The 13,106-nt window shown below is 39.3% G+C and overlaps 1 protein-coding gene across 1 annotated transcript in view; it reads left to right on the forward strand.

Annotated features, from left to right (window-relative positions):
- The first annotated feature begins 5,455 nt into the window (after positions 1–5,455).
- AHNAK2 (AHNAK nucleoprotein 2) overlaps positions 5,456–13,106 on the forward strand; it is a 30,189-nt gene continuing 22,538 nt past the window's right edge. Inside the window, exons 1-6 of the mRNA XM_069857030.1 lie at positions 5,456–5,476; positions 6,943–7,047; positions 10,389–10,478; positions 11,202–11,258; positions 11,835–11,976; positions 12,742–12,923. Of these exons, the coding sequence (XP_069713131.1) occupies positions 5,456–5,476; positions 6,943–7,047; positions 10,389–10,478; positions 11,202–11,258; positions 11,835–11,976; positions 12,742–12,923 (597 nt within the window). The remainder of the gene's footprint in view (positions 5,477–6,942; positions 7,048–10,388; positions 10,479–11,201; positions 11,259–11,834; positions 11,977–12,741; positions 12,924–13,106) is intronic.

Here is a 13,106-nt window from a genome sequence, read left to right on the forward strand (position 1 = left end):
AGGGGCATGGTTTAGTGTTTGATAGGAATGATTGGACTCGATGATCCGCTGGGTCTCTTCCAACCTGGTTATTCTATGATTCTATGATTCTATGAAATCTGGCATGGTTTGTTTCTTTTTAACCACAGACCTTGAAGCATTGCAGTGTCGCTAGGTTTTTAGTCCTCCTTATCACAGCATTAGGTCACCACTTCCATTTGTGATTCCAGCTGAAGAAAAAAAAACTAGGGGAAACAAAGAGAAATAGTGAAATTTTTCAGGCCACTGCTGATACTGAGGAACTATTTTTGTGCTTGTACATATCATTTGCACAATATTTTTAGTGCAGGGGTTGGCAAATCCTGCTTTGTCAAGCCAATTCATACAGTTAGCAAAACACAAAGGCCTGCCTGTGGATTTAGAGATCTTTAGCACAGCTGATTTTTGGAAAGTGGTAAAAATAGTTCTTTATGTAGTAAAAATTCAGGTTCCTATCAAAAAAATGATAGCTGAGATAGAAAAGGTGTCCCTTTTGCTGTCATTGTAACTTTATCTGTGAGGGCATTTAAAAAAAATCTGATTTAGGCCATTTTTCAGTAATGGCAGCTTTAAGGAAACCAAACCAAGAATGCAATATGCTTGGTGGCACTGAATGACAACGATGACACTGATGACTATGTGAAGTTAGCATTTTAATTAGCTGGTTCATCTATATTTACTTATCAGTCTCTAGTCTCCTGAGATACCCTACGAAATCCAAAGAACCCACTGCAAGGTGCATTAATTCAATAACTTATCAAAATAATTGAGACTGTGAATTGGAATGGGCATAAAAAAAAGCACATATGGAAACAGAAGCACTAAGGTTGCCAAAAAAATAATAAAATTGCTGCCTTTTTGCCCATAACCGTGAAGTGAAAAATTTCTTGTAGTAAACTGAAGTCGGGTGAACTTACCTATCTGAAAACGTGCTCTTGAGAGGCTGAGATGAATGCCAAGCCTGTGCATAGTGTTCCTGTTATCAAGTGCTTTCCTGAACTGAGACCGACAATTTTAAGTATTTTAACTATTCTAAATATTCCCTATTTCAAATAGAAGAAGTTAATCAGAAGGGGTTGTGGGGCTTTGCAGCAGCACTGCTCAAGCGGCTGTGAGAGCTCTGAGGGAGGAAAAGGAATCCCAGTAATTGAGATACCTGCTAGAGAGGGAGGACAAGCTGTGGGAAAAACATCAGGAATGTCACCCATTGTGAGAAAGGGATTTGGTTTTAAAAATAGGAGGATTTTGGAAGACGGGGTCTGGTCCAAAAGCCAGTTGACACTGGCGGTGACAGCAGCAATGCACAACCTTATTTACAACGGGGCGTAAGCACCTGAGGGAGCACTGTGAAAACTGCTGACCTACATGTATGAATTCTTTGCTGGGTCAAAGACAGCGACAATGATATTAAATTATTGTTGTTGTTGTTTGTCTTGCAGTTATTCACTCCTCCTTCTCCTTATTTATAATACAAAACAGGTTATGTACCCAGTGTGTGCATTGCATTGTCAGAAAAGACCCAATCTAAAAAACTCCCAGTGTTGCTCACAAGTCTAGGTCTGAGTCTTCTAACCGGCTATAGGCTCAACGCTCTTCATTTCCAGAACACTGCACAAACAGGACTTCTTGTTTCACAGCTAAGAAATTGTAAATAGCAAACACCAAAATCCTGGTTGAAAAAAAAAAGGCACAGGTTGTGACCTTTATATACTAACAAATAATAAATGAATGAGCAAAGCACACAAGTTTTTGCCTGTGAACAGATGTTTACTTCAGAACAGGTTTCAGTTTGTTAAGAGGAACTATTTGTTGAAGTGAAGTTAGATAATTCCTGCCAGTCAGGACACAGCAAGAAGGAAACTCTTACTGGTGAAGATGGTATTTAACCTGCACCTCTGTAAGAAATACGTGCTTTGCAATCATTGTTACTCTTGTCAGTTTTAAGAGTTTAAGTCCCAGGGAAGACAACACGACAGCAGCATTTTGGTTCTCTCTGACAAAAAAAAGAACCAAATTAAATTAAAAGAAACTAATCAAAGCCACTTTTAGCAGGAAAAATAACACCTAAGGAGTTGATACAATGAAAAATTATATGCTTAAAGATAAGAACAGATTACTTAGATTCACTACATTCATGTGCAAGCATAAATTTAGTATAAAATCTTAAATAATAGGAAGCCCAAGTCTAAGAATTGCAGAAAAGGGGATATAATACGTAAACAAGGAAACCACGATGATGAGCGAAGCTGTTATAGTCTCTTTTTTTAACAACATCTCTGCTATTCTCATTTGCTGTTTATTTGATTTTAATGCATACAGATTATGGTAATTTTATATGTCAGTGTCCCAATTAAAGCTAGGTTTCTGCTCAGTTTATACAATACATTAAAGCACAATTGACTTGAATTCAAGCCATTGTCATATTTTAAACTAGCTATAAAGTTTCAAATGTGTTTTTTGAGACAGTTAACCACTGAATGTGAATACCAAAAAAACCCCCTGGTTTTACATTTTTGTGGTTTTACCAAAAACAGTTCAGCTGGTTTGCTACATTAAGGATAATTTTTTTTAAACTGCACATAAAAAAGCAAATACAATTTTCAGTCTTAGGATATGAAAATGTTCCAGCCTATATAACTCCTACTGCCTGCTTTCAAAAAATTCCCTTGTTCCGAAGTCAGTTCAGCAGCTATTAAAAGCAGTCACTGAAGTAAATTCCATCTTGTTTATGAAAACATTTTGAACAAAGCATTGATTGTCCTGAGTTTATACAAAAACTAAAACCTATAATATATTGGCATCACTACTATTTGGAGCATGAGAATGACATGCATATAAATCACAGTTGATTTGCACAGTCTTTTATACACAGAAAGAAGGCTTTGCTGAAAATGGTATTCATCAATGTACTGTAATTCCCCTCTTTTATAGATTTATTTTTAATGTATTCTGAATTGGGAAAAAATCTGAAGCAAACTTCAGTCTACAGTAGGAATCACGGGCATAAGTCTTTTATGAAATGGGTTAGCTACGCCAGAGGGGAGAACTAATGTACGAGTAGGCAGAGTTTGAGGAAATTATGGCCTGAAGCTCTGCCAGGGGAGGTTCAGGCTGGACATCAGAAAAAAAAATTCACGGAAAGGGTCATTGGGCACTGGAACAGGCTGCCCAGGGAGGTGGTCGAGTCACCTTCCCTGGAGGTGTTTAAAAGACAGGTGGATGTGGTGCTGAGGGGCATGGTTTAGTGATTGATAGGAATGGTTGGACTCGATGATCCAATGGGTCCTTTCCAACCTAGTGATTCTGTGATTCGGTGAAATCAGGATGGATGCAAAGGTTGCAGTGTGAAGCTTTAGGAGAGGAGATTTTTCTGTGCAGCTGATGTCCCTCTGTGCAATCTCAACCACAACTGTATTAGCCCTGGGGGCAGTAGTCTCTTGCTCCAGTTTGTAGGAGAGAGTCCTACCATCACCATTTAGAAGATGCAGCAGTTTACTAAAGCCTTTCGCAGGAGGACTCTGTCCTTTCCTGCACATCTGTGAGGTGGGTGAAGGAGACCTTTTATGCGACAGATTTGCATCTTAACGTAAGGGGATTTTCCTGGTCACATTGTGGCAAACCTTGATCCTTGGCCCCTCTAGCAAAGACAAGGTGGGCAATTACTTGGCCAAGCATGTGAAGCCACCCTTGTGCCTCATACCCCACTGCTTTGCATGATTAGCAGCTGGTGGAAAACACAAAACTTCTCTCTTGGTCCAGGCCCAGATGAGATGTTAACCAAACCAGGTCAATCTTTCTGCATCCATGCTGAACAAGACTTGGCAGTGCTGTTTGTTGTTTTTAAAGAGGCATCCTAATGGGAAATAAATGTTCAGGTCTTATTGCAGGAAGTGATCTAATTCTCTTGGATTTTATGAGTAGCCTGGTCTTAGCAACAGGAAGGTTTTTAAGGTGTGGGTCACAAAATCATTCTAAGCATCTGTTGTTTAAAACATCTAGTTGTAAAAGTTTTACCTGTGTTAGAACGTGTAGGACAGCTGCAGTTTCCTAGACTCAAAAGATATTCCTCACAAAATCAACAGCACAGACTCTACAGGACCATTCAAGTCCTGGAAATGGAGCACTCCAAACCTGCATTGCTTCAATTCTAGACAACTAAAATGTCACTGAAGTTACATCAGAGTAAAACAAGAGAAATAGCAATGAAGCAGCCCAAGAATTCTCCCAGATAATTCTTTCCTTTTCCTTTTCCATTAGAAAAATTATTGGCAACCAACAGGGATCAATGCTGTAATTGGCCTTGAAGTGCTGCACTGAAGAGTAAATGCTCTAGCAATTCAAGTAATATTCTGTTAAGTCATTCTACCAGACTGCAGGGCTTGTGGGTGGGATTCTCCCAAGTGAAAAATACAGCAATGCCGCAAGATCTAGTCCTTACTGTTTCTTGGAATTTTAGTAACAGCTATAAAATTCACTGTTGGCACCTGGACCTTCAGAAACACTGAGCAAATAAAACAATCAAGCCTCAGTCCTGCAGCTCTTCTCCACATATGATGCTTATTAAAATACAATTGCTGAAGAGCTTCATGAATGGATTCCAGAATTTTCAAGCAGAAATGCCTGTAATTAGGTTCATAAATCCACATCTAATTTTTTTTAGCAGGGTTGTACTCATTTTCCAATTTTCTCAGGCTTCTGAAGGTTGAAAATGCTGAAGCTTTTGAAAAAAAGTCAGGCCAGTTCTTGCAGGTCTTTAATCTGAATTAGGGTCTGCATTAAGACCATTTTCTAGAGTTATTTATTGTAGGCATCAGGATTATTCCTGTGAAGGCTAATGGAAGCATGGTCTGGCAGCCCAGATGTGTTCTGAGTTCATTTAGGCTCTCTGGAGCTGAAACACCACAGGAGCACGTATTAAGAGGAAGTATGCATGGCTAATGAGGATAATGAGGATGTTCTCCATTCTATCAGGTTTGGAAACTTGGCCCACAGGCTGACATGGGATATTCCCACTGGAAGCTCACTATCACCATTCATCTTAACGCAGTGGTCCATCACTGATTATGTGGCATAATAGGGTCTTTCAAGATCCTGCTGTACCAAATAATTCTGTGTTCAGAAGATTCAAGGTAAAAATAAATGCAGGCGATCAGAAAACTATGAGGAAGTACTAGCAAAATCACAGCTATTTTAACAATAGCTTGACAACTGGCCTAAGTTACAGTGATTCCATACACACTTTAGTCATGCCAGCTTGTCTGCACACAGAGCTTGTAATATCCACAGTCAGAAATGTTGTGTTCCAGCCCAAGGAGTCTTCATTTAAAGCAGACAATGAAGGAGTTGCACAGTTCTGCTTGTGATTGTCTTCTCTAGTGTTCAGGCATATTTTAAAGCCAGAGGATCTGTTTTGGGAAAGCCAAAACTACGTATGCGAATGGCAGTTGCAGAATTTGATGTGAGAGAGCTGGACAGTCTGATGGCTTGAAAAAAAAAAATGGAGCACAGAGACAGGAAAGACACCTAGTTATAAGGACAAGGACTTGTGCATGTATTAGAATAGCCCATGCATCAGGGAACTTGTAATTCAGCTACACTGTCCTCTACTGGCTAAGCCCAGGTCGCTGAAAACGATGATATATTCATACTGTTTTCATCCTTCAGTGCCTGATGTAAGGCATTTCAACAGAATAATTCTCTCAAACAGCTCATCTCCTTCACCTCATATCTCTCTGCCCTTGATGTTTTGAAAAAACAAGAAAGCAGAGTCAAAACTTCATGATGTTTATTCTCTGGCTTTTAAGACCTCTATAAAAGGCAAGCAAGAGTATTGAGATGGGGAATTTAAACTGATTTAATTTATTGCCAATTAATGAATTCTTAAATACTGATTCTGATACTTAAAAAAATAAAAGCACTGAGGGAAAAACACCTCAGCTCTCCTCCATACACCTCTCCTCCCCTCTTCCTGGTCTCCAGTCCCCTCACGGTGGGCTATACCCAGTCCCTTTGGGGAGGTGAGGGATGGCACAGAACATGGGGGTCAGCAAACGTTAGCTGCTTTTCTTTTTCCACTCATTTTGTACTCACTTGCCTCAGAGTAAGTCCCTCCAACAGCCACCAATCAATCAGAGCAAAGCAGCTTCCTCTGTGCCCCTGCTCAGGTGGCTCTTCTTCCTCCAGCTCCTCCTTGAGATCCTATCTCACTCCAGCATTTCTCCTGCTGGACCTCCCCTCTCCTGCTCTCTCCTCCTCTTTCCTACTCTGGTGTCGTCTTCTCTGTCTTTCTAGTGATGTTGTCTCTTTTTTCTCAGCATTTGCCAACATTCCTTAAGCACATTTTCAACAGAGGTGGCAGAAACTCCTCTGCTCGGTTCAGTATTGCAAGCAGAACTGGCTGCAAGTGTCTGCATCCAGCATAGAAATAGTAATAGGAAATATTTCTTTCACCCTCATGCCTTATATATAGTAGAGATCTGTCTCAGCAAGAACCATATATAGCTAACGGCTGGGCTCAGGAGATGCTAGAATACTTAGCCAGTGCAGACAGACTTGACTGGACTTATTCTCCAGCCCCTTCACCAGCTTCGTTGTTCTTCTCTGAACACGCTCCAGAACCTCATCATCCTTCTTGTGGTGAGGGGCCCAGCACAGGATTGTCCTTGATGTCCTCCCACAAAGACCAAGCACAAGCATACCACTGGCACAACCTGCTTTTACATTTTCTCTAGTCTGGGGATTTTTTCCTTTACGAAAGTCTTTGCATCAGTATCTTTGGAAAGATGGGCCTGATGAGATCTGAGATAAGGAAACGGGGTGAAAGCAGGACTTTCTAGGGCTGGCCTTGCATGTTCCCCAGGTGTGTTGCCTCTGAGAGGTTCAGCTTGCGAGCTGTCTGCTCTGTGCTCTGCCTGCCCCCAACAGAAGCCAACAACTTGTATGCTGCTTTCAGGTTCTGGACGACAGCTGAGACCAGCCGAGCCTCCGGGAGATGCGGATGCTGATGTGGATGCAGAAGATGAAGATTCTGTGAGTTTTTTTAGAGCTGGATTTTTTTGGGGGGAAGGGAGTTTACCTTGTTAAAATGGGATCTCAAACGTTTTCTTTATAGCTGGGTCTTGCTGGTGATTTTTTTCCTCATCAACAATCTTGCATTTCTGCTTGGGGATCTTCTGCCAGCTCAAAAGCCAGAATGATGCTTCAGTATAAAGTGATCTGCTCTTTGACATGATTCACCAGCATAAGTTTAATACCAAGACTTAGCGAACTATTATACGGCTGTTGGCTACAGTAATTTTTCTTTATAGCTTTATTTGGTTTAGATTCCCTATTGTTTGAGTCGAGAAGGAAGCATGCCAAGAGCTTGTCAGCAGAAATTCCTGCTGGGACTCTTCCATGATGTGCTTGGTTACAAAGGGTAATAAAGTTTGTGTGGCGTATTAACAGACACGGACTCCACTTTCATTTCAAGCTAAGACCAAGTTTATTGTTACAAGCTCACATTTATACCTTAGTGAAAATGTCAACAACGGTCCTGCAAGTCCTTCATAAAAATTTCCACAGTATGTTCTTCTCTTTCCAAGCTCCTTGTGACCTCTGTTATTGTTTTCATCCCTTCTTGTTTTTGCCACTGATGCTGATTCTTCTCAGGCCAGAGGCTCGCTGGTTATCAAAGCTCTCTGCACTCTGTCTCCAGAGGCTCAGCAGCACTCATGGTCATTTTTTGCTCAGCATCTCTTCTGACATTTCCCCCTTTTCTTGTTTTTGTGAACTACTCATATTTGTCATAACACACTTTGCACTAATTTGATTAAGCAAGGCACACAAATCAATATGCTAGAAAAAAAAAAACAAGTAAAATCATAAAACCTATCATGATTAATTTTATAACCCAAGGTCCAATTTCAATAAAAAGTCCTGCAAATGTATTCCATTCATTCTATAGTTGCAATTTTTCTGTTAAATCTTCTAAGGTGTTAATACTTTAATGTATAAATTCTGAATGGTCTGATAAATACGTCAAAACACTAGATAAAGCTGCCAATGTGGCATTTGTTTGATGACGGAGAGCCAAAGTGTGGTTTAAAAATCATAGAAACATTCAGAGTTAATTATGCTACTTTGCCTAATGTACATGGGCCTCCTGAAATATAGGAAGGAATATCTGCCCATGCTCCATCTCCTCAAATAAAATACAGTTCTCTTGGTAATTGCAGGGAGATGTTGTTGGATTTGGATATATCTGCAGATATGCAATTACATCATATAAAATAATTTCTACACACACTAAGTAAGGAATTAGCATTTTATATGTGTTACATTTTTGCTTATATAACTAAAATATTTACTAAAATCTACTTTTATCACACCTAATAAAGTACATCATCTTTCGGCAAACATACTAAACAGGTGCTAAATAGATTGGTCGGAGCTGCTACAGACAAACACAATGAATCTTGCTGTGCCATATTATCAAGGGTTACCAAGATGTTTTCCTGGAATTGTTCAGTGATCCATGGAATAGCGGTTGCTCAACACGAAATTCCCACAATTATTGCAATGCAGGTCATACACATCTTGCTGGCATCCACTGCAGTCGACAATCTGTAGCGACACAAGCACCCTCGCCCCCACGTTATTAATGGCCATGGACCTTCCTATTGTCTCGTTTCTAAGTTACGTATCATTACTTTAGCTTTACTCATGTTATCATCTGATTTTGCAATAAAATGTCATTCTATTGGGGGAATACTGTCTTGCTAACGATTTAAAAAATTTAGAACGTACATAGCTTTTAATAGTCTCTCTTGAGGGGCATATCCCGTGCTCCCCCTTTTTTGTTTTAACAACATATTTTTTAATGTACCATGAGCTCATTCAACTATGGCTTGCCCTGTCGGTGAGTGAGGAATGCCCGTGACATGTGTGATTCCCCATTGTTGAAAAAAGGATTTTGTTATATTAGAAACATATCCTGGGCCATTATCTGTTTTTACTGGTTTTGGCACCCCTAAAATAGCAATTGCGTATAATAAATGGTTTTTTATGTCTTTTGCTCGTTCCCCCGTATGTGCAGAGGCAACAATGCAGATAGAAAACGTGTCAATTGACAAGTGTACCCGGGGATGTGTGTTACATCAGTTTGCCATATTTCAAGTGCACCTAATCCACAAGGATTTACACCACCAAAAGTAGTGTTTGGGATTAACTGACAATCAGGGCACGTCTGTACAATTTGTTGAGCTTGTTCATGAGTTAACTGAAATATTTTCCTAAGGGCTGTACTACCGTGGTGATAAAAATCATGTGACATACATGCTTGTTGTAATGTATCTGGAATGATTACAGGGGCTGCCAGAGCATCAGCTCAGCGATTGCCTTCATCTAAATATCCTGGTACATTTTTATGAGAACGTACATGCATTATAAAGTAAGGTCCATGTCGATTGTCTAACAGATATTTCAATTCCTTTAAAAAAACATATAGCTGTCCATTGTCTACATACTTTAAATAGGCATTCTCCAAGCATGAAACAATGCCAGCAACATAGGCTGAATCGGTAACAATGTTTATGGGTTGTGAAAACAGCTTAAAGCATCTAACAGCCACAGCTGATTCCACAATTTAAGGTAATCCTGACACTTGACAAAGGTCTGATTTCCACATGCCTTGTTTGGTCCTCCAAACAATCACTGATTTTCCAGTTTTCCCTGATCCGTCTGTAAAAAGTATCAACGCCTCCTTCTCCCTGTATGCGATTTGCTGCATGGGGTACAATTGCTTGAAAACAGATAAGCTGAGCAATTCTCCAGCCGCTCCAGTCGGCGCCACAGCAGCTGGGGGGAGAGGGGGGACTCGGCTGGGCGGCTTGGCTGCAGAACAGTTAGTGCGTCCGCTTTTGCAGCTTTTGGAATCTCCTTTATCACTTCCTAACTAATTGGTTCCCAGCACGGAACGCATTTTTTGCTCAGCATCTCTTCTGACAGTTTGAAGCTGTGGGATGCAAAGGTTAGGTGTGCAAATACAGCAAGGGAGGGAATTCTTATTGTCTTGTTCAATTACTACTAATTAACCATCACTATTTCCAGTCTGTTCATCCCATAGATGCATACAGTTCATAAGGAAAACCAAAATCAGCATATTATTGTTTTTCAGGGGTCTGTCCCTTGTGTTCTTGAGTAACACCCTTAAATGAGAACTGTATTTGTTCTTGATCTAAGGAAAGAATTACTGATCATTTTACATCCAGCATTACTAATGAAAGATTTGTACGCAGGAGAGTATGCCTAAGTAGAAAAGCGCTCCTAAAAAACTGGGTCACTGTTTAATGGTGGATGTTCTTTTTGCCCCACTCATTTCTTTTCTACAGGTTAATGAAGTGGCAGTAGAAGACATCCGTCCAAGGCCACAAGGATCCTCTCCAGTGTATGAATATTCCATAGAAGAAGACTATTTAAAGGCAAGAGACTGAGTTTTCATGCAGGCCCAGCTTTACCAATTTGATTCAAGAGGCTTTAGCTCCAACAAGCAGCTAGACTCATATATGTCATGTAACAGGTCCATGGTCATTGATGGTTTTATATTGTACTAGACTTGTTGGCCATGTTCCTATTTCTTGGCAAAAAATATGTTTAACTTTATTCCTTAAAGGACTTGGAGCATAGACTGTCAAGACATTGCAAAGCTTTTCCTATTAGAATATTCAACTGAATTGAATGCAACTAACACGTTTCAAAATTAACTGCACTTTTTGGTTATTAAAAGTTAAAGACCTAATTAATACTGCCATGTTAAGATAAGCAGGCAACAGTTTGAAATTCATGCTAAAGTAGAACAGATGAAGCAAATGTATGTTCATGAAGATGAAAGCATAAGAAATGTGCAACATGAGTAACATACAGAAGAGTTCCCAACATCTTAATACGACTGGTCTCTGGTGTTCATTTCATGAAATTTTTGGTACAATGCAGGGAGGCCTTGGCATCTCATTTACTACAGGGAATAATATAGTTAAGCCATTCACATTGTGCATTGCACTCATAGATCCCAATGTTACTCTGTTGCCATTAAAGTCAGCCTCAGTTCTTAGTCTAAACCAGGGATTTTAACTGATACAGGACTTTTGTTGTACTTTACAACAGCATGACTTATGAATGCTAAATAATTGCAAATTATTTTTCAGCATCAAGAAGAAAACAAAAAATATTCTACAGACAAATCAAAACAGAGTCATCCGCAGGTCAGTCTAAAAGCAATCTGTAGTTTTAAGGCATGTGAGTTGCAAAATAGTAGAGTCCGTTACAACACACAGATGCGGATGGGTGGACAGAGGGAAGGACTAACAGGCAAAGAGTCACTTAGACTTGTTTTGACCAGGAACTTCACAAATTACCCAGTTGTGGCACAGGCATGAACATTTGCTTGTCCTTTTTGGGGTCCTTCCATAATTGTTCCTAGCTTTCTTTAGTTTTCTCTAGCTTGAGTACAATACAGCATTGGCTCTTAGTCTTACTTTTCTGGCCCATTGACTCTAACTGAGGTGCTTAACATCATCACAGAAAATACAATCTTTCAGCCCTAAATTATAAAGTATTTTGCCTATGGCCCTGATCCAGCAGAGCCCTAACACATGTTCAGTTCTAAATTAGAACAGAATCAAACCCACACTGAATAAGTACGTTCTCTGTTTTAGATAACCTTTCTTGAGGTACTAACAATATACCTAAGGAGACTCATTTTTTTTATGGTACAATAATGTAGAATACTTTGATATAAATGAGTAAAGTTACAAATTTGCACCTTTTTCTACATCTAGGAGACAATGGAAGTGACCCTGAAAACAGAAGTGGAAGCTGGTGCTAGTGGTTTTAGTGTGGCAGGTGGAGGAAATGAAGGAATATTTATCAAAAAAGTACTTAAGGAATCTCCTGCTTCAAAAGTATTTAGCCTGAGAGAAGGTACAGTCTGATTTCTTTGTTTGTTTGCAGGGACAATGTCTTAAAATAGCCAGGTGTGCAGCTGTGTGTGTTTATAGATACCTACCTGATCTGTCATCTCTTTATGTAAAAGAAATAGTGGATCCAAAACCTACTGATATTATATGTGAGATCAACCTTTCCATATTTATAATTTCAAAGACCACTTTCTTAAACAATGATGAAATGTGTGATTTTTTTTTTAATACCATAAAATATTTCTCATTTTCACTGGAACAGTGAAAAGGATACACAGAAATTAGTGTGTACGCAACTAAAATGAAAATAGCTGAACACATAACATTCATGAAGAACCTACCTTTATTTCTTTCATAAAATAGTATGACACAAAACTACAATAAATAATGATGTTAACAAAAACAGAAGTCCAAATGTAAGGAAAAAATGTAGTTACTCTCCAAGTGGTCAGATTGGTAGAAGGTTTTTCCAGAGAGGTTGTGGAGTCACCATCACTGGAAATACTCAAACCCTGACTGCACATAGACCTGAGCAATCAGCTGAGGTTGAGCTTTCCCTGAGCAGGGTGGTTGAACTGGGTGATCTCCAGAGGTCCTTTCCAGCCTTAATCATTCCGTGATTCTATTATGTGAACATGATTTTATAGTGAAATAAATGAGATGTATTTTTTTAATTTTTTTTTATTTTACATGAGTATTAATTCAGCAGAATTAAAAAAACTGTAAGAAAACACGAAGTAATTAAAATCATGCCTGATTCCACTTGCAGGTGATCAGCTTCTAAGTGCTACAATATTTTTTGATAATATCAAATATGAAGATGCACTCAAGATTCTCCAATATTCTGAGCCATACAGAGTCCAATTCAGCCTCAAAAGAAAAATTGCTGGGAAAGAGGAGCTAGAACACATTCACTCGACAGCCCAGTACAAAAAGGAAAGAGTAAGACAAGTGGGTATTTGATTATGTCACAAAAGTTTGGATAACACTGTAGTAATGTGTGGAAACAGACTAGAAAATACACGCTTATGTCTTCTTAAGATTTAGAGAGATGTTTAAACATACTGGTATGAATATTCATGAGAAGAAAAAAACCCCAAATATCTGAAGATTAATAAATATCCCAAGCAAGAC

The sequence above is a fragment of the Phaenicophaeus curvirostris genome, chromosome 5 (assembly GCF_032191515.1).
Source record: "Phaenicophaeus curvirostris isolate KB17595 chromosome 5, BPBGC_Pcur_1.0, whole genome shotgun sequence".
Taxonomy (NCBI): Eukaryota; Metazoa; Chordata; class Aves; order Cuculiformes; family Cuculidae; genus Phaenicophaeus; species Phaenicophaeus curvirostris.